The sequence below is a fragment of the Artemia sp. Qi Xiang Cuo genome, chromosome 12, assembly GCF_049724085.1.
Source record: "Artemia sp. Qi Xiang Cuo chromosome 12, ASM4972408v1, whole genome shotgun sequence".
NCBI classification, from domain to species: domain Eukaryota; kingdom Metazoa; phylum Arthropoda; class Branchiopoda; order Anostraca; family Artemiidae; genus Artemia; species Artemia sp. Qi Xiang Cuo.
The window spans coordinates 11136482-11161119 of record NC_142805.1 but is presented as its reverse complement, the minus strand read 5'-3'; the positions used below and the strand labels follow the sequence as shown (position 1 = coordinate 11161119).

The following is a 24638-nucleotide window of genomic DNA, read 5'->3' as shown; positions in this document are numbered from 1 at the left end:
TTAGCAAAAAAAGTGCCACTTTTGCTAAAAAGTGTCCTAATAGTGTCAGGTGTCCCAAAAATTGCCATTTAAAAAAAGTGACACTAAAGTGTCACCGGTGGCAACCTGAATGCGTAAATTTTTTGAAATTGCTGCTATAGTGCTATAAATTGTTCTTATAGATAGCGTTCATCCCGGTCATTGTTAATTCCGTTTTTTTTTAAATGACAGATAAAGCAGTGGCAAAAATACAAAATATTGTTATAAATATACATACAGAGTATTTACCCCCACCTCCCCCCCCCCTAATGTGCAAAAGTATACCAAAAATTGCATTCTGATCCTATAAATAAGCAAATGAACTGTACCCCAAACCCTAAATATATAAATCAGGGTATATATTTGGACATCAGTGGGGTGGGGGTAAAGCTTATTTGTGATGCAAATGAAGGTTATATTTAGAATCAGAATGCAATTTTGGTTGTATATTTGCACAATAGGGGGGTGGGGGTATATACTCTGTATGTATATGTATATTTATAGCAATATTTTTTATTTTCGCCACTGCTTTATCTATCATTAAAAAAAACGGAGTTAACAATAACCAGGATCAACGCTATGTATAAGAACAATTTATAGCAGCAATTTCAAAAGATTTACGCATTGTGTTGAGAGCGTGGAAAAAATTGTAGTTTTTTTCTTTTAAGTTAGAAAAAGAAGGAAAAAAGAGGAAAGACTGGATGATAAAGGTTCTCCCCTTGGATAATATGTTGACTAGGATCATTATACATATTTTAAAGTAAGAATTGTTTTCTTAACATGTCTCCTTTAAGGGGTCACAATTCTAAATTTTACCCCCTTTTCCCCATCTAAACTAAAAAAAACAGCACTTTAAATATCTTAAAACCATGCTAGACAAAGTATTTCTCTCAGCGGCGTCTTGAATCGTCTTGTAAAAACGGGTTTTTCAACACCCGTTTGACTGTAGCATCTAGCATCTCTTATATGACTTCTTTAGAGAGGCCCATATAATGCAAAAGTACCAGGCATAGTTACTAGACCTTTTGAACCAGGACATAACCTTCTTTACTTGATGATAACAATTTACCAGATGAAACCGAAAAAATAGAACTGATATTATTTAACTGCTCTATTAAAGAAAACTGTGATCACAAAGAATAGACAAAACCCTCTTTATTATTTTGTTATCAAAGTTAGTAAACAACTCTTTGAATTTTGAAAACTTATATCTCTAACATCTTGCCTCTGTAAAGTGGTAGAACACTTTGGTGGACAGTCTTGGAAAGTAGTTGGGTTAGGTAAAGTGAATGTTCAGGAAAGGATCCAGAGCCTTTCCTCTTGAAGGAGGAAGAAACCTAAAGCAAAACATAACGTTATAAATCAAGATCAAACTTAATACGAAATCTGAGATGTTTCTGGAAAAAACAAGTGAGCATTCCTTTAGCAATTCCATAGGCCTAGGTATCTTCCTTTCAAACTCAGAAATGATACCTGTCTCAAAGAAATTAAGACATAACTTGTTTGTCAGCAGTCAGCATTTTTCTAATAAATTATTCAACATAGATGTAAGGAAAGGGCTCATACATTCTTGTATTATTATTGGATTTATTTATTGGTATCTATTTATTGTCCTTAAGCGGCGTTCACGAGCGTGTTTAGCTAGAATCCCATGTCTAGACACGTGTCTAGCCACAATTCAATGTCTAGGCAACGACCGTTCACAACTAGCCCCTCCCGCCTTCGGGTTTATCGGATGGATAAACCCATCCGATAAAAATTTGAGGTGACCATTTTTTAAAAAATAGTTTAACCATCAGATATTAAATCTCCAGGGTCGACACAACCCCCCAGGGCCTAGAGATAGGCTCTGTAAGTTACACCCTGAGGATATATATATTTCTTATTGAAGGTACACTCGCATAAACTTAAGAGTAGATTCATTAGACTGCAAATAGAAAGTTCTAGATAAATTTTAAATAGTCAAAAGAGACTAAAGCTTAATTAGTCCCCCCACATCTTTTTCCCGAAACCCATCTGATAAAAATTTTGTTAAAAAAAAAGTTCAAACATCAGATAATAAAACTCCGAGCTTGACACAAACCCATTTTTTCACTTTGATACCAGTTGTGATACTTTGATGAATATTTGATTCTTTTTTAAGTTTGATTTTGAAATAAGGAATTTTTAAAAACTTGAAATTTTTTGCAATCAAAGACGAACAAAAATTAATTAAAAAAAACTTTCCGAAAAAGTTTAATTTCCGGAGCAATGGAAATAAAAAATTGTAGTTCATTTTCTCAGAGTACAAAAAGAGCAGAGGGCAACTAGCCCCTCCCGCACTCCACACCTTTGGGTTTATCGGATGGATAAACCCATCCGATAAAAACTTGAGGTTACAATTTTGTTAAAAATAATTCAACCATCAGATATTAAAACTACGGGCTCGACACAAACCCCCAGGGCCCAGGCGTTGTAAGTTATACTCTGGGGATATATATGGTTCTTATAGAAGGGACGTTCGTATAAACTTCAGAGAGGGCTGATTTGATTGAAAATAGAAATTTCTAGTTCACTTTTAAAGAGTCAAAAGAGACCGAATTTTAATTAGCCCCCCCCCCCCTACGCCCTTTTTCCCCAACCCATACGATAAAAATTTTGAGATAGCCATTTCGTTAAAAATAGTTCAAATATCATATAACAAAAGTCCGAGGTTGACACAAACCCATGTTTTACTTGGATATTGTTACTTTTATACCAGTTTTGATTCTTTGATAAACATTTGATTTCTTAAAAAAAAGTTTGATTTTGAAATAAGGAATTTTTAAACACTTGAACCTTTTTGCAATCAAAAATAAACAAAAATTAATTAAAAAAAACTTTCTGAAAAAGAAGTTTTTCAAAGAAAATTATAGGCTATTTTAAACTTAAGCTCAGCAGATACAAATACCTGTTAAAATTCAAACTCAAAACGACCAATAATTACTATTGAAGAATAAATGAAACCCAAAACGAACAGAAATTAAATAAACAATCATAGGAAAAACATATAGGTAATAATATAAATGAAAAAATAGATATTAAAGCGAGTAATGCTTAGATTGAATATGGAAATCAAGCTTAAGACGAGAAAAAATATTTTGCTATTGAAGTGTAAATGAAACTTAAGACGAACAGAAATTAAATAAACAATCAATGCAATCAAACATACAATAGATATTAATGTAAATGAATAAATAAATCTTAAAACGAGTGAAACTTAAATTGAATATGCAAATCAAGCTTGAATCGAATAAAAATAACTACAAACAAGAGTTTAGGTATCGCCTCACTGCAAAAGCCTAAAACCTACTGCGTCATTGGCGCTTTACTGAAAACTATATGTCTTGAACAATCTTGGATAGTATAAACAAAATCAAATTGAATATTAGATATATAATGATATTAATTGTTGAAAGATCCATCAGTTCAAAATTTTGTTTTCACTGTAATTTTTATTTTCATTTTCAATACTGTAAGAACTGGAAAAGAATAAATTTGTAATATACGAGTAATTCGTTTTCAGTGAAGCGCCAATGACGCAGAAGGCTTTTACAGTTAAAGAAGGGGGCAGTATCCAAATTTTGTTTGTAGTGAAACTATATTTGTCTTGAACAATCTTGGAAATAACTAATTAATTAAACTGAATATTTTATGTATAATGATATTAATTGCTGAAAGCTCATCAGTTCAAAATTTTACTGGAATTTTAATATTTATTTTCAATATTAAGTACAAAAAAAACATTTGTAATATAATTCGTTTTCAGTAAAGCGCCAATGAGGCGGTATGTTTTAGGCTTCTGCAGTGAGGCGATACCCAAACTCTTGTTTGTAGTTATTTTTAATTCGATTCAAGCTTGATTTGCATATTCAATTTAAGTTTCACTCGATTTAAGATTTATTTATTCATTTACATTAATATCTATTGTATGTTTGCTCACATTGATTGTTTATTCAATTTCTGTTCGTTTTAAGTTTCATTTATACTTCAATAGCAAAATATTTTTTTTCGTTTTAAGCTTGATTTTCATATTCAATCTAAGCATTACTCGCTTAAAGATCTATTTATTCATTTCTATTATTACTTGTTGTATATTTTTGCTATGATTGATTTTTTAATTTCAGTTCGTTTTGGGTTTCATTTATTCTTTAATAGTAATTTCTGGTCGTTTTGAGTTTGAATTTTAACAGGTATTTGTATCTGCTGAGCTTAAGTTTAAAATGGCCTTTACTTTTCATTTAAAAACTTATTTTTCAGAATTTTTTTTTAAGTAATTTAATAAAATGGATACGAGCTTGTAAAGAGGGTTGCGGAATGAAAACCCTCTTTACCTATGAAAAACATTAGCAACAAGACGAATGTTGCATGTGTTCATTATTACATATGTTCGATAAGTTGGAGAGTATAATAGCTGAGCATAAATTACACGGAAAACATATTTCTGGTATTAAAGGTCAATCCTCGCAGTGATAACTTTAATATAACGGACAAAATTTTAAATGAAAACGGCATATTGTTGAATCATTGCTTTGGGCTTTGTAATGCTAAACAAAAAAAAATTAATATTTGGGCATTGTAAACCAAAATACTATAATTGAATAATAATAATAATAAATAAATAAAAAATTATTGATATCTATTCATATATAATTATATCAGTGAAAAATGTATTCTTATAGAAAATAAAAATAATCATAAATATTTATTGACACTAATAGGAAACGCAAAAACCTTTGCTCAAAGTTTTTATTCATGTTTTATTGGTCCAGACTAAAAATCAAGGATTAATAACAAAAATGTCTTGGGCCATATGAGCGTTGTCTGATGCCATTGTAATATACATATTGATGCATCCGAACTCCGAAGTCCACGTCTGAAATCCGTACCTATGGCGATAGTCCTTTAATCGATCCCGGTTAGCACTTCGAGCTTCTTCGGAACGTAGGCCAGGAGGCCATCGACTTTCATTTGAGTTTTCAAGCAGAGTCTTAACAATCTCCAAGGGACATCCTTTCTCGGATAACGACATTCTGGCTAACTGGAACAAGAAAAATCCGTTGTGATTCTTAGAACAATATTTAATGGAATGAAACTCGTTTGAAGCAAATCCTGCTATTTGCAAAAACCTCAGTCTAACCAACTTATACTTAGGTCTGGGAGGGGCCCTCCCCCCCCCTCCTGCCCTAGCGAATTACACCCCTGACTATTTGGGATGGGTCCACTCAAAGACAAAAAAATACAGCATAAAAAAACAAAAAGAATAAATACAGTACAAGGAAACCGAACGTTACTCGGTCCCTGGTAGCCTACTTGACACGCGGCTGGCTTTTCTTCTAGTGTAACAATGAATATTCCAAGGGTCTACTTTCCATATAGATCCAACGCCATTTTTGTGGGATTCACTTTTTCAAATCCCAGTAAATTTGTTTTCAAAATAATATTTTACTATTAAAGTTATTCGAAAAAATTCTTACCATTCCTGGATCAGCGAAAAATGGCAATTTTTTCCCAACAGGCAGTTTTAAGAAAAAATACATTTTAAACTTTTTGTTACAATAGGCCGTGGTTCGCTTTTTACTAGGTGGCAGCTATAGTTCCAACCATGATAAAATTATTAATCTTAGGTTTCAGATTTTTTACTCAAGAGTAAAATGCCTAAGTTGTACACATTTTTACAGTTAATTGACATTTGAACATTTTAAAAATATTTTTTCGATATTCACGTTTTGATACCGATATATATGTGATTTTCGCTGATGATTGTTTTCTAACTTTAGATTAATGTAAACTTCTTTTTCAATTTTTCCCCAGGAATTGTTTGTGCTTTTGATTGTTTTGTTACATAATTCATTAAAATTAAGTAACAAAAAATCCAACAAATCCTGCTATTTACAATGAATGCTTTTGTCGCAGAGTTTGTTATAAAACCACATATATAAAAAGGTCGTTCAAAGTGAAAATCAATGTTGATATATTCCTTTGGTATATTCACACCTGAAAACTACAATTTTCAACAATTTTCCTTTCAAGGTATTGAAAATGGCCAAGATTTTAGGAGAGTGCTACAATTTTGTCAGTCTACCATATTATGCCGTGAGAACAAATAGGTAGAACTAATCATTTAAATTCAATAAGGATTTACGTTCATAAAAACTCAAATTGAGTTTTTTGAGGTGACTCAATTGACTCAAATCAATTATGAGTTTTCATAAAAACAGTCACTCGATTCCCTAACAATTAAGAGTTGTGATGTTTCATTTATTGAATTCTATTTAATTTATCCAACTTTACAAGCTCTGCTCTCCGTTTGGGGTTAATATTTTTTTTTGCAGCTTCAAGTGAATTAAAATAAAACAGTTCAAAGCAAAGTTACGCCTCCTTGAGCTACTTGGCCCAATCATTTTTTTAAATTTCTACTGTCCTTGGTACCATAAAAGACACAATTAAAATTCAAAGCAGATGTTATCAATAACAAGAATAATTAAAGAATAGCGGAATATATACAATAATAAACATTTGGCTTAAATTATTAAACAAACATTTATTTTAAAAATATATTAAATGATTAAACATGGGACTTAGAAATAATTAAAGAACAACAGAATATATACAATGATAAACATGGGGCTTAAATTATAAACAGCAAGGAGCAGAGACATAGTAAAAACACCATCCACAAATTGTGGAGGATGTTGACCTTCCGCAATTTATTCTTTGGTCAACCTCTGATTATTGAAGAATTGGTCAGAGACTAATATATATATATATATATATATATATATATATATATATATATATATATATATATATATATATATATATATATATATATATATATATATATATATATATATATATATATATATATATATATATATATATATATATATATATATATATATATATATATATATATATATATATATATATATATATATATATATATATATATATATATATATATATATATATATATATATATATATATATATATATATATATATATATATATATATATATATATATATATATATATATATATATATTATTATAATATTAATATAGTTGTCAATTTTTTAATACCTTTAACTTTTTGTTCAATTTCAAATTCTCATATTTTTATGCGGCTGGTAATTCAGTCATAATTATTGCTAGTACGTTAAATTAATTCACAACAACTCAGAATGACATATTGAAGGGATCCACCTATAATTCTCTTAACTTTTTTGTTATGACAATATCTTATTGACCAAAAAAATATGCTCTCATTTAAGCATCTTAATTCAAGCTAATATCTACACTTCAGTACAAATGAAAAATTCAAATTTGCTCTTTAGAGCAATCTTTGGGATTATAATCTTCAAAATTGTGTTTATTGGCATTAATTGCAATGCATATGTGTGAGTTTTGCAAGTTTCTGAGGAAGAAATGGTTGAGAATTTGGAAAAATGGCTGACATATTCAAGGAATAAAATTACCTCTAATATCCTATGGGTAGGTGTGAATGGAACAAAACCATTATAAAATACACCATTTTGAAAATTATGAACATTCATAAATTTTGTTAACCATCCGCTATCTGTAAATCCCTGGAAACATGTTAACCATCCCTGGAAACATAAAAATATTCATTAGCTGCTTATTCAGTAATATTCGTTCACGAGTGGTCACAAGTTTATTTATTTATATATATATATATATATATTATATATATATATATATATATATATATATATATATATATATATATATATATATATATATATATATATATATATATATATATATATATATATATATATATATATATATATATATATATATATATATATATATATATATATATATATATATATATATATATATATATATATATATATATATATATATATATATATATATATATATATATATATATATATATATATATATATATATATATATATATATATATATATATATATATATATATATATATATATATATATATATATATATATATATATATATATATATATATATATATATATATATATATATATATATATATATATATATATATATATATATATATATATATATTAATACTATAAAATAAATGACAATATATAAATAAAATAAAATCAATAATAGTAACAAATAAATAATAATTGAACACAATTCTGGCTATGCATATTCATCTCTTTGTAAAAAAAAAGTTTTTAAAATTAATGGGGCATGCAAATATTATAGAAAAAAACTGCTAGAAAAGAGAAATTAAAACAATCTTTTTAACAAGAATTATAATAGGTCGATCAAAATTCACGTATGTTCAAGGGCATCTAAAAGACGCGTCAGAATTACTTCAGTCAATAGAATTTTGTGATTCAAATCCTCCTGAATAATGACAGTATGTTTTGACTCTGTTCAACATCCATGTCAATTTTATGCCTTCATATCCCAAATGGCAATAATAACCTTGTAATTTATTGGACAAAACTAAAGGTGATCAGACATTATGGCAGAATATTCATTTTTTCCAAAAGATGAAGACCTCAAAAACCTAAAAAAATGTTCTTACAATTGAACAATAAAAGCAATTAAAAACCGTAGAGGATTTTATTTCCAAAACACATTTTCCAAAAAAGTTCTCCAGAGAAAATTAAGGCCATTTTAAACCCTATAACTAGCAGACATGAAGCCATGCAATAAGTGAAAACTAAAAGGAATTGAAATGGCTATAAATAAAAATTAAACTTCAAGCGAAAAGAATATAAAATGGATACACATACAACTTTATAAATTTTGAAAAATATATGAAACATAAGATTAAGAGAAAAATAAGAATTGGATCCAACAGAAATTACTATAAATAAAGGTATGATCATTGACCTTTTAATCTTTTTTTGCTCCATTTTTTTTGTGTTTAACCTTTATTGAATGACAGATTGTAGCTATCTGGAGCCATTCTCTTAGTTCAAAATTTTGTTCTGTAAATGATAACCTTAGTAAATACTTAATACTTAAAGTACCAAGGACACCTAAAATGAAAACTAAATCATTAAATTGGTCAAGTGCAAACTTACACAGCCATATACGTCTTAAATTAGTGTGAAAAACCGATAATTCATTTTCAAACAGTTCGTGGTAACGAACTGTAAGTAAGGAGCGACCCGGCTCAATGGTAACCGAAACTCTAGAAAACGGGATTTTGATACCAATAGATACATCAAAAGAATCAGATTTCAATTCTGATTTTAAATATATAAGTTTCATCAAGTTTAATCTTACCCATCAAAAGTTACGTGCCTGAGAAAATTTGGCTGATTTTTGAAAAAAGGGGGAAATACCCACTAAAAATTATAGAACCTTAATGAAAATCATACCATCATATTCCGTGTATCAGAGAACCCTAATGTAGAGGTTTCAAGCTCCTATCTACAAAAATGTGGAATTTTCCATTTTTTGCCAGAAGAAAGATCACGGGTGCGTGTTTATTTGTTTGTTTGTTTGTTTTTTGTTTTGTTTTTTCCCCAGGGGTGATAGTATCGACCCAGTCTTTCTAGAATATAGTGGGAGGGCTCATTGGAATGTAAATTAAAATTTCTATTGCCCTTTTTAAGTGACCAAAAAAAATCGAGGGCAACTAGGCCCCCTCCCACGCTCATTTTTTTCCCAAAGTCACCCGATCAAAATTTTGAGATAGCCATTTTGTTCAGCATGGTCGAAAATATGATAAAAATGTCTTTTAGGATGACTTGATCCCCCGAAGTCCCCAGGGGGAGGGCTGAAAGTTATGAACTTTACTCAATGTTAACATATAGTATTGGTTATTGGGAATTATACAGACTTTTTCAGAGGAGATTTTTTCTGGTAGGTGGGGGAAGGAGAGGGTCAGGGGCTATATGGAAGGATTTTTCCATGAAGGAAGTTTTCATGGGGGAAGGGACATTGCTACGAAGGGGGCGCCGGATTTCCCAGCATTATTAAAGAAAAAGATCAGGAATTAAATAAAAAAAAAGAAGTTTTTCAACTGATCAACTGATTGTGATTAAGAGGTCATTTTTAAAGAACTGGAAAAAAAATTCGAACTATAGTTTAAAGAGCAGGGTATTGACTAGGGGGCGAACCCCCTAATATACGTGTTAAAATATTTATGAATATAGAAGTTCGTTACGTAAGTTAATTCTAAGTTACGTATATTTATTACTAATAAAAACGTTCGTAAATAAAATTAAACAAGTTTCGAGAAAGCCATTTAACCAAATATAATATGCAAATTTTGTTTTAATTATTCATGTACGGTGAGCCAAAATCAAAACCTGCATTAATTCAAAAACATTCACAAATTAAATAAAAAAAAACAAGTTTTTTAACTGAAAGTAAGGAACGACGTTAAAACTTAAAACGAACAGAAATTATTCCGTATATGAAGGGGGCTGTCCCCTCCTCAACGCCTCGCTCTTTACGCTGAAGTTTTACTTACTCACAACTCTTATTTTTGTTAAACAATAAAAAAACTTTAGCGGAAAGATAGAGGCATAGAGGAGGGGACATCCCCTTTCATATGAACAATAATTTTTGTTCGTTTTAAGTTTTAACGTCGTTCCTCACTTTCAGTTAGAAAAACTTGTTTTTTTTTATTTAATTTAAGGAGATAGATCGCCTATTTACATAATGTATTCCAATACGAAAGTTCGTGGCCAATTTCAAAAATAAAGAATGTGGGTTGTTAAAAAAGCAGAAGAACAGTAGAAAATGACCAAAAAATAAAAAACTCAGCATTTAGCCTCAGAAAGTGTTGTTTTCTTGTATGTTCTGGTAAAACAGAAATCGGAACCTAGTTCAGCAGAGCTCTTTTCTTTGAAAAATACTTTTAAGGAATGCTTCTCTAGTCTTTATGTTACTAGGATTTTTGGCATTCCAGGATCTTTTAACCATGAAGCAGTGTAAAGTTAAATATTAAGGATTCTAAAAGGAATCATCAATATATAGGCTACCCTATTGGTAGTTTTACAGACCTAATGACTTCCACTGATAGCCTACCTTATGTAGGCTAAGGTAAGACACCTAGTAGGTTGTGCAATTTGCTTGAAAGTTGTGATATAAATCTACCTCATAGTTACTATATAATAGTAGCATATACCTTATATGCTTTTTTTATATTTGAAACACATATTACTTGGGTGAGCACAGTTTGACTAGACAAAGTCATTGTTTCTTTATACTCTAAGCAACAAATATTTTCATTTACTTTTATATACAAAGCACTATAAAATCAAAACAATAGGCAATATTGTGTTTCATTTAAACATTGAGAATGATATAAAGTCTTCTGTATGACTTTTTAAACATGAAATTGTTATAGAGAAACAAGAATAAAGTTATACAGAAAGCTTTTTGGTTTTCTTATTTAATATATGATCCACTAAAATTTCACACAAAAGAAATTACATTATCCCACTGATACATAGAGAAAACAACAAAGTCATACAGATGGCTTTTCATAGTTTCAATTGCAGTTCAGGCAACTTGGTGGTCACATATCAATCCAAAGACTTAGTCAACCTACCTGAGAATTTATGTTGACAGGAAAATTAGGCTTAGGATGCTTCTTCATCAGCAAGTTCCATAGAGATTATCTGTTGTGAGTCAGCCCAAAAATCTTAGTCATCTCTATTGTAATTCAAGTAGACTTTCCAAGTAGGCCTGTCCGCCTAGAATCTAAGGTATTTTGACCAAGTTTTATGATTAACACGACCACTAAGTCACCAGGACTTGCAGTCCTCAGTCAGAAAACCCAATCTGTAAGCCAAGACAGTTACACTAAAACAGAGTTAATTGAAAATTGGTTCACTGAAAAGTTGCCTTGCCTTGTGTGCAAACAAGTGGCATAGGGTCTACCTGCCTAAAGTCTTAGACAGGCAACCAAGTTTATAAGTCAGACAGTTACACTAAAACAAAATTCATTTATAATTGGTTGACCCAACACGTACCCTGGATTTGCAGGTGAACAAGTGACATACGTTCTGCCTGCCTATAGTCTCAGGCAAGGGCAGCTGAGTCTTAGGACTAACATATGAACATCAAAGTGCCTGGACTCACAGGCAAACCAGCAACAATAATAATAATCGATTGAATTTTCAGAACATATATCCTATAGGCCTTCAAAAAATCATGGGTATTTATTTGTGAAAAGGATGTCACGGTGTTACACTAAAGCAATGCAGGAAAAAAAGGTACTGTTCTAATATCTGGGGAACATGCGAGAAGTGAAGTTTGGTTAATGCTAGTGAAATAAAACAAAATAGGATAAAAATATAATAGTTTAGACACAAATTTTGGCTGTATATTTGCACATTAGGAGGGTGGGGGTATAGCATAGCATATAATGAATACATAACCTAAATTAACCTAGGTACTTTTTTTCCTCCTAAACCCCAAAAAACTAAAGCTTGAATATAGTTCCTGGAGTGAGAAACCCCTTGTTTATAGAGCATAAGATAGGAAATTACTGGGTAATGTTATCTGTTCTTGGCTTTTCTCTAGTTGCATTCTTGCATGTTGCCTAAATATTAGAACAGCACCAAAAAAAAATTTAGTGGAACAAAACAGGAATTATATTAAGAACAAAATTAGAGAGTCATGGCTTCTCTGAATGAAAAATGTTGATTAAATAAAGCAATACCATTAGACCATTATCTGTCATCGTTATTATGTGATATATACTATTGTATTATGAATCATATACAATATATTATTGTATTGTCTGTACTTGCCATTGTACACTGTTTATTCTAATTCAGCATTAAGCCACATAATTTTGGGGTGCCAATTATGTGAGGGGAAGCAGTTGCCTCAGTTAGACTTTGAAAAATACCTTCTTATTTCTATTTTGCTACTTTTTATTTTATCATGGCTAACTGGTTATTTTTGCCCCATTTACATTTTGAGGATTGGAATCGCTGACATAATTACCAGATACAAATCATCAGCACAACTGGGTTATATTTTGTTTAGTGATGAACCTGAATAAAAGACTCTTACTTAGTTACTTCATAATAAATAAATTATTATGGTTATTAGACTTTGAAGTTGATACCACGAGCCTCTGCTTTACTCCCCCCTAATATGGAAATATATAGCCTAAGTCAGCTTCAATCATTAGTCAGCTACATATGACCTATTTTTCTCCTTAGCCAGTTATTTAAAGAAGCAAGTTTTTGAGCATAGGGTTACTAGGTTTCTATGGGCTGTTCTGAGCCTTCTAGCCCCTTCAGGGCTCAAAATTAATAGTCCCTGTAAAGTGATTATTTAATTATAAAAGAGCATGAAAAATACTCATTATTTTGAATTGTGCTGAAATGCTAAATTTTGTTGAAAACTGCAGTCTAGGCTATGCACAAAATATGGTGTTGATTTATAATTCAGGGTATATTTTTCACCATTATGGAGGGAGGGAGGGGAGAGTCGTGATATAGTGAGCTAGATATGGATTTGCAATGGAGTTCTGACTATACCTGTGTCTTGTTTTTTAGGTCAGACCATATAAATATTAAATTATTCTAATCATAAAACTTTTAATATAGCCTTGAACTTAGAAGATTGTTATTCTTATAGTGCCCTTTGCCTATCACATTTAAAACAGTTGAAATGGGTGAGTTTGATATTGATTGTTTTTTTGCTCTTTTGGATTCTTAAAAAGATATCTTGTATTAAAAACAGGTACTATCAAGGTACTATCACTTAAACATAATAGCTCCCTATGCCCCCCCCTCATGGATACTATCTTGATAGGATACCATCTGTGCTTTAAATAACAAAATTATTTAACTTATTGGTACCCCTTCTTTAAAAAAAATCGAGGTATTATGATTTAAATATTATAGCTCACTACTCCCCCCCTCTCTGGATACCACCTTGATGAAATACCGTCTCTGCTTTAAATTAGAAAAAAAAAGAATTTTGGGGATCCCTGCTTTCAATAAAAAAAATTTCGAGATATTATCATTTAAATGTAATACTTCCCTCCCCCCCCCCTCTGGATACCACATTGATAGGATACTATCTCAGCTTTCATTAGAAAAATAAGTTACTTAACAATTAACTAGGCCACTATATGGTTCAAACAAAGACGCAAAATAACGTTAAAAAGCTTAGTGTTCCTTGAAAAAAATTGAGGGTATGAGTAAGGGGGTACAAAGACAACAACAAAAATGTCGAAATTACTCAGATATACCTCAAATTATTGGAAAACTGAGTCATAGATTTGCCGTGGCATTCAATAAGATTCAAAGAATACAATTAAAAGGGAGCACACACAAAAGCCAAATTAGGCCAGTAGCCTATGAGAAATCGCAAAATACCCAAGACAATGAACAAGTCCTAATGGGGGGCCTTGGGTCTATCAAAATAATTTAATGGTTTCCTAGTGAATTTGATATCATTTTCTTTTGTGGCCATTTTAAATTAAAAAAATAATTAACCTTTTCTCATTCCCGCTTTCAATAAAAAAATTAGGTATCATCATTTAAAAATGATAGCCCCCTATCCCCCCTCCTATAGGCAATAATTTACAATTTATTTTTGAATCATATTTTTTAGGTAAGTTCCATTTCAATCTTAATTCCCAAACCTTGTACATAGCTTAGTCTATAGCTAAATTTGTCACAATAGAAGGTTTTTTTGGGGGATTCAACTTGAAAATAAAATTCTTCACTACAAACGATGTAAGAAATAGCGATTGGGAAACTGCATTCGAAATGATTTGAACTTATTTCATAAAGACGATCCTGTTTTTTGTCAACATATGAAGAACTGTGTATATTGCAATATTTGTAATTGCATCTGTCTATTATTTATGCAAAGTAACAAAAGAGACGAAAATTAATGAACAAGAGAGTCGAGAAGACTTATGGCATGCCAAGTAATATTTGTCAGGGAAAGTCACTGGTGATAAATCATTAGGGGTGGCACCGTGATTGCGTGATTTTGGGGAATTAGAGGAACCAATTTTTTTTTCGGGGTAACGCATAGATTTTCGGGGAAATATCCGAGAATTCGGGGATAGTGCAGGCCCTGCTTGATTGCTCATCAGGAAAATCGAAACACTAAACCACACGAGAAAGAAAAGCCCCGACTTTGCGGTTGACGCAATAAAAAATTGCCGCAAAATTAATTTGAAATCTACCGAACGCCGCCACCGCCTCTGTCGGTGGCGGCGTGCTTGCGGTGCGCCGGCGGCGTTAAGACACATCGGTGGCGCCAGGCCTCTCGTCGGCGGCGTGTGGTCGATCCGCCGGCACGGCGTCGGGGTCTAGCTGGAACAAGTATCCTGAAATGGTATCTTGCATACCATCTAGCACTTGGTCATCATCAAAATATTTTCTGACACATCAGAATAGTCACTTTCTGAACTTGAGGTCATATTTTTTCACAAAATGTATTTTCACTAATTTATATATGTAACAATCAACAGATTTTGTAAATTTAAATTTTCACAAATGAAAAACAGTGTCGGATTCGTAGGAAATAGTTTTCGCTAATATTATTCAGCTCCGAAGTTTATCGTTGTTTTATTATTGACAAAACTGTTTTGCGAATTTATTCAAACTAAAAATGGTAATAGCAGCTAAACAAAAACTCGTAGGAAACCCGGATTTTCAGGTATGTATAGACCTAAAATTGATTAAGAGGGCTAAATTTGTTTTCATTTTGGTGTCCTTGGTACTTTAATGATTCAATAACCTTAGTAAATACTTAATAATAGTACAGTGATTGGGCAAAAACTATTATTTTACTTTTCCAAAAAAAGTACCTTTTTTTTTTTATTGCTCCTTTAAATCTAAGCTAACCAAGAAAACGGCTTTGCTGGTTCCCAAACTTATTAGATCAGAATTAAACGTAGCCTAACTGCGCCCAAAAATTTTTTAAAGTTCTGTTGAACAAGTTTGGGAGTAAAACTTGAGCCAGCAGTACGTCAATGGTAGCGATCAGGCAAGTCAGCTTAGGTGAAGGCCTTGTATCTACCCCACCAAAATGTTACGACTCTCCACTTTCCCCTAGTATGTTGTACATGTTCCATGTTAAATTCAATATTAGCTATGTTTGTTATACTTATACATGTTATAAGCATATTATATTTGCTGCAATACTGAACAAAAGCACACCGGAAGCAACAGAGAAGATCTTGATTCAATAAGATATATTTATACGGAAGGACAATCTATAAAATAATTTTCCCTTTTTTGTAGTTATCGATTTTTGCCTTAAATAATTTCTGAGACCACACTGGCCAATTATGATAAAACGAAAAAATTGTAAAAAAGAGAAACCGAGGATTATACAAACCAGTGAAAAATGTGGACTAAAATGTAAATATTTCGGTCAAGACCTCCGCTTGACCGTCCTCAGTGCAAAATAATAAAATAAAAATTACTAATAAAATCCAAGGATACTATAAAAAAGTTTAAACCTTAAAACAAAGCACAACTAAAATTTGAAGACCCTTTCCATGTAACGGTGAAAGGGTAACTGAATGAAAAAATACAGTAATGAATGGGAATTCAATTTTTTTATTTATACAGAGCATTTTTAAAACCTAAACGCTTTCCAGGTAAGACATCGTCACAGATTAGGTTAGGTTGCAAAATGTGATTTTTTTTTTAATATTTAAGTAAAAACGATCAGAATTATTTAGTCCATTATAAATGGGGCTTAAATAGGTTTCTCCAGTATCTCTATTGAGAGCTACCTTTTGGTGAATGTACTTTTTTTTTTATCTCAACTGCCTCCCTGAAAACTTGGACGAGACCTTTAACAGGGGCAATAATGGAGGTGTTATCAAATAAAACGAAATGGTGCGGGTTGTCATACACATGTTGAGCCAAGGCAGAATCAAAAGTCTCAGGCCTTTGGCGTAGCTCCATAGCTTTTTCGATTGAGGACCTGTGTTCCAACAATCTCTTCCTCAATTGTTGGTGGGTTCTTTCAGCATAGAAACAGCCGCTAGAACAAGGAACCCTATAAACACCACTGCCCAAAATAGGGCTCGTTTTATCTTTGCTGCTGTTAAAATAGTTCTGAATTTTATTAGAATTTTTGAAGGTGACATTTAAATTATGTTTATTTTGAATTCTTTGCAGCTTGTCACCTAATTTGGGAAAAAAGGGCAAAACAGTAAAGACTTTTTTTTATCACCCACTAAAGGGATGATATCCGTTGGAGGTTCTGGAGATGATGAATCCTTTTCTGCTTTTTCTTTGTCTTTTTTCTGTGATGGATTCCAGTAACTTGATGGGATATCCATTTCTAAATAAAATGTCTTCTGGGATTATATGAGGCTTTGAACAAATTCTTATAACACGATCAACTAAAGATGCAACTACTCCTCTTTCTATACAAGGAGGGTGGTCGGAAAAGAAATGCAAATACCTATCATTATGTGCAGGCTAAACATAATAGAAAAAAAAACATAATCTATACTTTCTTATTTGGACAAATGTTAGCTCTTCTCCCAAATTAGCCATTTCCCATTTTATAATTTGTTGCTTTTAGCCAGCAATAGTAAACGAATTTGTTCCACCTATGCATTTATTTTGTGGTTGCAATTTCTTATAATAAGTATGGAAAACAGATTACTCTTCAAAAGGTTTTCAGTTTCGTTGCAACTATAAAAAACAATTAAGTATCCAGTGGCAAATTGTAACAGTGGACTCCATTTTGGGGAATAAGGGAACATTTTCACCCCTTTAAGATTTCGATAAATAATTTTTTAGTATTACCATTCAAAAAGTTTTTTTTTAATATTTTCAGAAAACAAAGAACAAAAATAATGCTCCCCCCTAGATTTTGAGAAATCACATTTTGCTTCCCCTTTTAATTTCTATGAATTTAAACCACTGAACAATAAATAATCACCTGATTTACTGCATGACTTTGTCCAGCTGTTGGTAACAGTTGTGAACCTGAAATTGTTGACTGCTTCTCTGGGTTTCCTTTTTTTAATGCATCAATTTCTGCTTTAAGGAAGTCCAATTCTGACTGCATCTTTGACATTTTTTCTTCATTCTCTTCTTTCATTTTTTTAATTTTTTCTTCATTTTCTATTTGAACTATTGCCAATTTGAACTCTATTTCAATCTTCAAACTTTGTACACAGTTATGATTTACTAATTCACCAAAGAGGATAGCAAGCCCACATCCCAATCGGCAAGTAACAACTCTTTTAGGGTCAAAATTACATTCTAGAAGATGGGCCTCAAATGTTTCCAATGTCAAATTGGCAGGACATCCATGCGTCTGATTGCTACATGTCAAGGTTAATCTACGTAAAAAGAAATATCTGTTGATAACATAAATAATACTACACAGGATAACCAAGTTTAACTAGCTTAGAGCAGTAATAACATTTTCTAACTCTGAGACCCATCCATGACTGTTATGATAATTGTAAAATCTTCCCTTAAAGTTCTGACTTGGCATGTCCTATATATTTACTAGATCATGGTTGTAGCAAAAGCTGCAATCTTTAAGAAGCAAATTACACTCCAGAGTAGCCAAAAGTTATAAAACCACATTTTTAAAATAACTGTCAAATGAATTTTTTGGAGTTTAAGTGATAAAAGAATGCAAAGTATTATACATGTTCACTCATATAGTATAAGTTCATTGCAGAAATAAATTTTCAGAAATTCTTAAGAGCTCCAATCCCTTCAAACTGGTAGCAGATCGAAATCAAAAGAACACTATTGGAATCCACAATGTCAAAAACCCTAACTCTAAGTTTGGGCCTGAATCATGAAAAGACAGAAAATTCTTCTAATTTATTGGCAGTTATGGGTTTGTTTTTTCTTCTTTTCTTTCCGCCAGGGCAAGCACACTACCACAATCTCATAGGGATATTTTGAATGGCTCACTGAAAGCCACTGATCATATCTGCGTGTTTTTTGTAAGTCATTCTTGATAATAATTGTCAAATGTGATTTTTTTTTTATAAGTAATAAAGGAATGCAAAGTATTATGCATGTTAGTAAAACTCAAATAGTAAAATTCATTGCAGAAACAATATTTCCAAAATTCTTAAAAGAGCTCGAATCCTTTCAAACTGATGGCTGATCGAAATCATATGAACACTATTGGAATCCCCATTGTCAAAAACCCACACTCTGGGTTTTGCATACTTGCTACCACAATCTCATAGGGAGATTTTGAATGGATCACTTAAGGTCACTGATCATATCTGCGTGCTTTTTTGTAAGTTCTTCTGGATAATATCATTATAAAGTGCCATACATCAATAAAAATGAACTCTTTGGTTCCATTTTTGGATTTGAAAGGCTAGGAAGTGCAACAAGGGTACCACCATAAAAATATTATTGAAAAAATCTAGTCTGGAGGTCAACAATACCCCCTCTTGTACACCTACCCTCCAAAGCCCCTTAGTAGGCAAAAACTACAATTAAAAGTTTGAAGAAAACTGCCATATGAAAAAAAAAATCACTAAATTTGATCCAGGAATAAAAACTTCACTTATGTTTTAGGTTAACAGCCAAAAAAGGACTTGCAATATTGAACTGTTTTGCTTTTTTACGGCCGTCTGTAAATTAAAGCATGTAAAGAACAAACTGCAGTCTCTTGTTGATAATTTAATGCGTATTCTAAGAGTTATCAGCATCATGAATGGTCAAGGATGGTGAGAGACTACAAATTGGTCTTATATTTTGAAAGCTACTTAAGGGCTTTTCTGCTTCTAAGAAAACATTCTGTAGTTGTTTTTTATTCCATTTAAAGAAAGAATGCCACAATTTCACAATTACAGCTTGGGCACATTCAATTATCATCTAAATGTCAGATCATATATTAATTATCTATATATATATATATATATGTTTGATAATATTGAAATGCTCAAGCATTTAAACATCCACTACATATCAAACAAGGACAATGGAATGAATGAGCATATATAAACAGACTTAAACAATTTGCTCCTGTATCACCTTGGCTGTCTCATCCCAAAACAGTGTATCTGCACCCTCTCTCGATTTTGAGTTACGGGTAGCTTGTTATGTAACTTTTTGTGCTGAATTGATTGGTATATATGAAGTATATATTGATATACTGTTGTATCAACTATCTTTTCGAAGATTGGCAGTTCAATCTTACAGGTTATCTACAGTTTCACATGACTTCCAAATCCAAAAAAATGTATCTGATGGACCAATCAAAAGGCTCCAAAACAGTCACTAGCCCAAAAAGGGTATCTGACAGACCAATCAAAGGCTCCAAAACTACACTAGCCCAAATAAGTATATTTGAAGGACCAATGACAAGACTGCATTTTTAATTAAAGTTAATGAAGTTAAATCTATTTATTTAAAGTTCCACAGAATAAGTGTTCTATGTAGAGGTATCACCATAAATAGTGCCAAATGACAGCTATGTACTCATCACGGCTCACAAACTCCTTGTGAACAATGAGACTTAAGATTTTTTTGTCAGTGACACTTTGCTATTTGATTAAAGGACAGAAACAGATGATTGCTGACGAACCAAGGAAATATTGTAAGTAAAATGCATTCCAGGAAGGCATTTATGACATATACAGGAATTTAAGTCAGTTGTGGCTATCTCTAAATTAATCATAACTTGCCTAGAAATGGCATGCAAAAATTTCAGAGAATGGAAAATTGAAAAGGAACTCAGAACTTTCCCTGTGACCCTACATGATATAGTTGGAAGGTTGCTCTGAAAAAGAAACAAAATAAGTGAAAATTAAGATAGACTGACAATCCCAATATAGACTGTGACTTTACTTGAAACAAAAATTCAGATTGAATCCCCCCTTAATGCATAGAAAAGTCAGTGCTAAAAGCATAAACTCTGATAAGAAATTCAACATTGTCAAAAAGCTGATTTCTGTAATGCCCTCAAGTAGAAAGCAGTTTTAGCAGCTGATTTCTGTAATGCCGTCAAGTAGAAAGCAGTTTTAGCTAGAAAAGCCTGAGTGTTATGTTGTTTCAGAACTTGTTAAAGGGGTTGATGTCCCATTCTATTGATTTATTGAATATAGTTAGTATCGGATTGTGAACATAAATGTTCATAACATATTGATATAAATAAATACCTTGAAAGCAAGTTTCTCAGGATCCTTGGAGCAGGCTTCAGAGCTTTAATAGTTAAATGTGTTCTTTCTATAGGACAAGTCTTGTTTGTCTTTAGCCACTCAGTAATGCAGCTATTACAAAATGCATGTTCACATGTTGGAGCCTTTAATATAAAGACCATAATTATACAGAGGCATACGTAGGCACATTCAGAATTGAAGAACAATTAATTGAATCTCCCAGTTACAAAAAGCTAACTAGATACAAGTACATCCTGAAACCCAGTGCTGTACATTTGTCTGGTGAAATTCTACTTTGCTTTTATAAGGAGCAAAGTAACAAAAAGATGATAAGCTGACTATAAAGGTTTTTTGATAGGATGTTATGATGAAGAGATTACTGCTGCCTGTTTAATTTGTGGGAGGCTATGAGCTTGACTTCTGAAGGTTAGCCACTTGCAAATAATGCAAGAGGGTTTATGAACCACAATGAAAGTCCTATAAACTGGAAAAATCTAATACAAAAGGATTTAAAGGAAATTGGAACTTTTTGGTTGTGAGTAGAGAGGGAAATTTTGAATAGATTGTGATACAGTAAAATATTGTGCAGCTGTATTTGCCTAGGGTATTTCGGTACTGCAGTAAGTTATTAAATAGTGATATTTTGTCATGGCATTATTATTTAATTATTATGTTTTCCTTTTATCTAAATCAATAACTGTATTCTTCTCATTTATTAAATTCTGTTTAGCCTTAATTCCATATGTACCCTTGACATTGTTGTTTGTGCTATTGACATATTAGAGGACAGGATTGGAATAACGATTCAGATATTTGACCACTCGTGATTGATAAGACAGAGGCAACACTTTTCACAAGGGTCAAATCATTATTAAATTCATTGACAAGTTTAAAATATTATAAGACTCAATAAGTCTAGACTTGAAAAACAATTGAGGGGAAAGTCACTGAGTCAGTTTTGAGGCTATTCCAGCTGTTGACAACATGTTCAGAGAAGAAATATTGCCACTCTTGAACATTATCAGGACATTTGGACAGCTTTTGCAAGTAGCCTCTTATATGGTGTTGCCTTATGTGTTTGGTAAAGGGGATTAATTAGTTGCACATTATACTTTCTGACCAGCATAATGTCTCCAAGGTGGCATTTAGAAACAAAAGTTGGCAGCTGCAAGCATTCAGTTCTCTTGTTGTTTAGAAGATCTTGTAGGCCAGATATACACTTCATGACATACCTCTGAACTCCTTTGATTAGGCTAGTATTCTTTTCAAAAAAATAGGAGGTAAGACATGGCCCGAAATACAATAAGCCTGATTATAACCATAGAAAGATTGTAGATGAGTAGCAAGTTATGGTCCATTTGAGAAAATCATGACTTGAATTTGCTCAAATAATTGAACGTTTTTAGTGGTCATGGAGTTTCAGTTGTTCATCATTTTGTACTCCTAGATCTCTTTCTAAAGGATTTATCTTTAGAACTGAGTTTGACAGATGTTTACTGAGTTGGACATGGTTCACTGGTGAACTATTGGAATTTAGCTACAAAATTAAAGGACAAATCACTTCAGTATCAATGCCCTTTCCAAATACAATATTCTCTTCTCTGACACTGCACCCCTCTCCTCCTGATTGCCCCATATGTAGCCTTAATAAAATTTTTCTTGTTGATAATAATTTTGTGAAGTGTTGTAACATTAAATTGTGGATAAAATGTTAGCCTATTTGAAATAATTTTAAAACGCCAAGGTTAATGGAAGGAATAGGAACATGCTGCATAGCATAAATTAAGGATTACATTGTATTCGTGCTTTCTTTTAGTTTTTTGTATATCCTTTGGCTATATTTGGAACCATCAGGGGTTCTGGGGTGCTTTATAAGTAATGTCAACATCAAATTTGAAAATTGTTAAAAATAAGAAACCCAATGCTTTTATTTTATCAACAAATTTCCTTCTGTGGAGCCACCAAAATTATTTTATATATTAAGTTACCCTTAATTATTATAAAGTAATGACTTTATTAGTACAGTTTTCCTTTAGCCTTATTGCCTAGAGCAGGGGTCGCCAAAGTTTCCAGCCTTAGGGCCACACTGATTACTCCAGTAAGTTCCAAGGGCCAAAATCATATTATCATTGTTGTTGGTGGTAAAAAGTGAAATAGTCCACTGATGAAAAAGAAGTCCAAAAAATTACGCAATGTTTAAAAAAGGCTGCAAATCGGATTAAAGTCTGCAAAACGGCAGCACTAAATATTATTATTTTCCTGTCATTATCTGTAATTTCTAGATTAGTCCTATAGTACCACTCATGGAAGTAACGCGACACTCCATCTGGTGGACACAAGCAGGAACTCACTTCTAGATGGCAGAAATTGGAATATATAAGAAGGCTAGTGGCACAGCCACAAGTCAGTTCCTATGACACTGTTGTGAAATAAAATAGTGAGCACCTCCTTAAAACGTGTAAGTGCGTGTTTAAGTTTAAGACACCTTTGTAACAGTATTTTGATTTGAATTGTTGCTTTTGTGTGTGATTTAGTAGCATGGAAAAGAAGCAAAAAATTGATAGTGAATGCAGAAAATTCAAAGATCAGTGGAACATTCAGTACTTCATAATTGAGTCCAGTAACAAGGCACTATGTTGGATTTACAATGAAAGCACAGGCGTTCTCAAGGAATATAACATTAAGTGTCATTATGAAACAAAACATTTTCAAAATTAATCAAAATATACAGGAAGTATGCAGACAGAAAAATTCAAAGCTATAAAGTGCGGATTGAAATTGCAGCAATTTTCTTTGACAAAATTCAAAACTGAACAAGAGGCTGCAACTCGTGCCAGCTTTTGTGTGGCTCTTGAAATTGCAAAACATGGAAAACCATTCAGCAATGGAAAAATGATCAAAGAATACACAATTGCAGTAGCTGAAGAAATGTGCCATGAAAAGGTAAATTTATTAAAAACTGTCAGCATGTCAGCAAACACTGTGGCTTGAAGGGTGGAAAACATTGCTGAAAATATATCCTCTCAACTGTTCAACAAAAATGGACATGTTGAGTGGTTTTCTTTGGCCTTGGATGAGTCAACAGATGTGTCAGATACTGCTCAGGTGTTGATTTATATTTGAGGAGTAGATAAAAGCTATGAAGTGCATGAAGAACTTCTTAATATGTATAGTATTCATGACACAACTACTGGTACAGATATTTTTAAAGGAGTTGAAATGGCCATTAATCCAAAGAACCTTCAATGGAAAAACTTGAAATGTATTATAACTAACCGAGGCAAAAACATGAGTGGGAAAGATAAAGGAGTGGTTGCTCTTGTGTCAAAGGCTGTAGAGTACAGCCCTTGACAAAAAGATTACAGTTACTGCCTAATGTAACCAGAATACAGTTAGAAAAAAGAAGTTGTCCCCTACTTTTATTTTGTACAACTTTTAGAAGACCAATTGACAGAATACCATGCAATGAATAATATAGTAAAAATCAAATAAT

At 32.0% G+C, this 24638-nt stretch overlaps 1 protein-coding gene across 3 annotated transcripts; it reads right to left on the bottom strand.

Moving 5' to 3' along the window:
* Positions 1 to 1190: 1190 nt before the first annotated feature.
* LOC148945768 (E3 ubiquitin-protein ligase NRDP1-like) lies at positions 1191 to 21374 on the bottom strand. 3 transcript variants are annotated; one of them, XM_089097805.1, is made up of 4 exons: positions 21146 to 21374; positions 17938 to 18343; positions 7518 to 7649; positions 1191 to 1355 (listed from the first exon to the last, which is right to left on the bottom strand). In XM_089097805.1, exons 1-4 carry the CDS (start codon positions 21304 to 21306, stop codon positions 1224 to 1226), a joined length of 831 nt encoding a protein of 276 aa, XP_088953931.1. In that variant the 5' UTR covers positions 21307 to 21374; the 3' UTR covers positions 1191 to 1223. The 3 variants fall into 3 exon arrangements, with proteins under 3 accessions (XP_088953931.1, XP_088953930.1, XP_088953932.1); XM_089097804.1 differs by lacking the exon at positions 1191 to 1355 and adding an exon at positions 4801 to 5077; XM_089097806.1 differs by lacking the exons at positions 1191 to 1355; positions 7518 to 7649 and adding an exon at positions 4801 to 5077.
* Positions 21375 to 24638: the final 3264 nt, after the last annotated feature.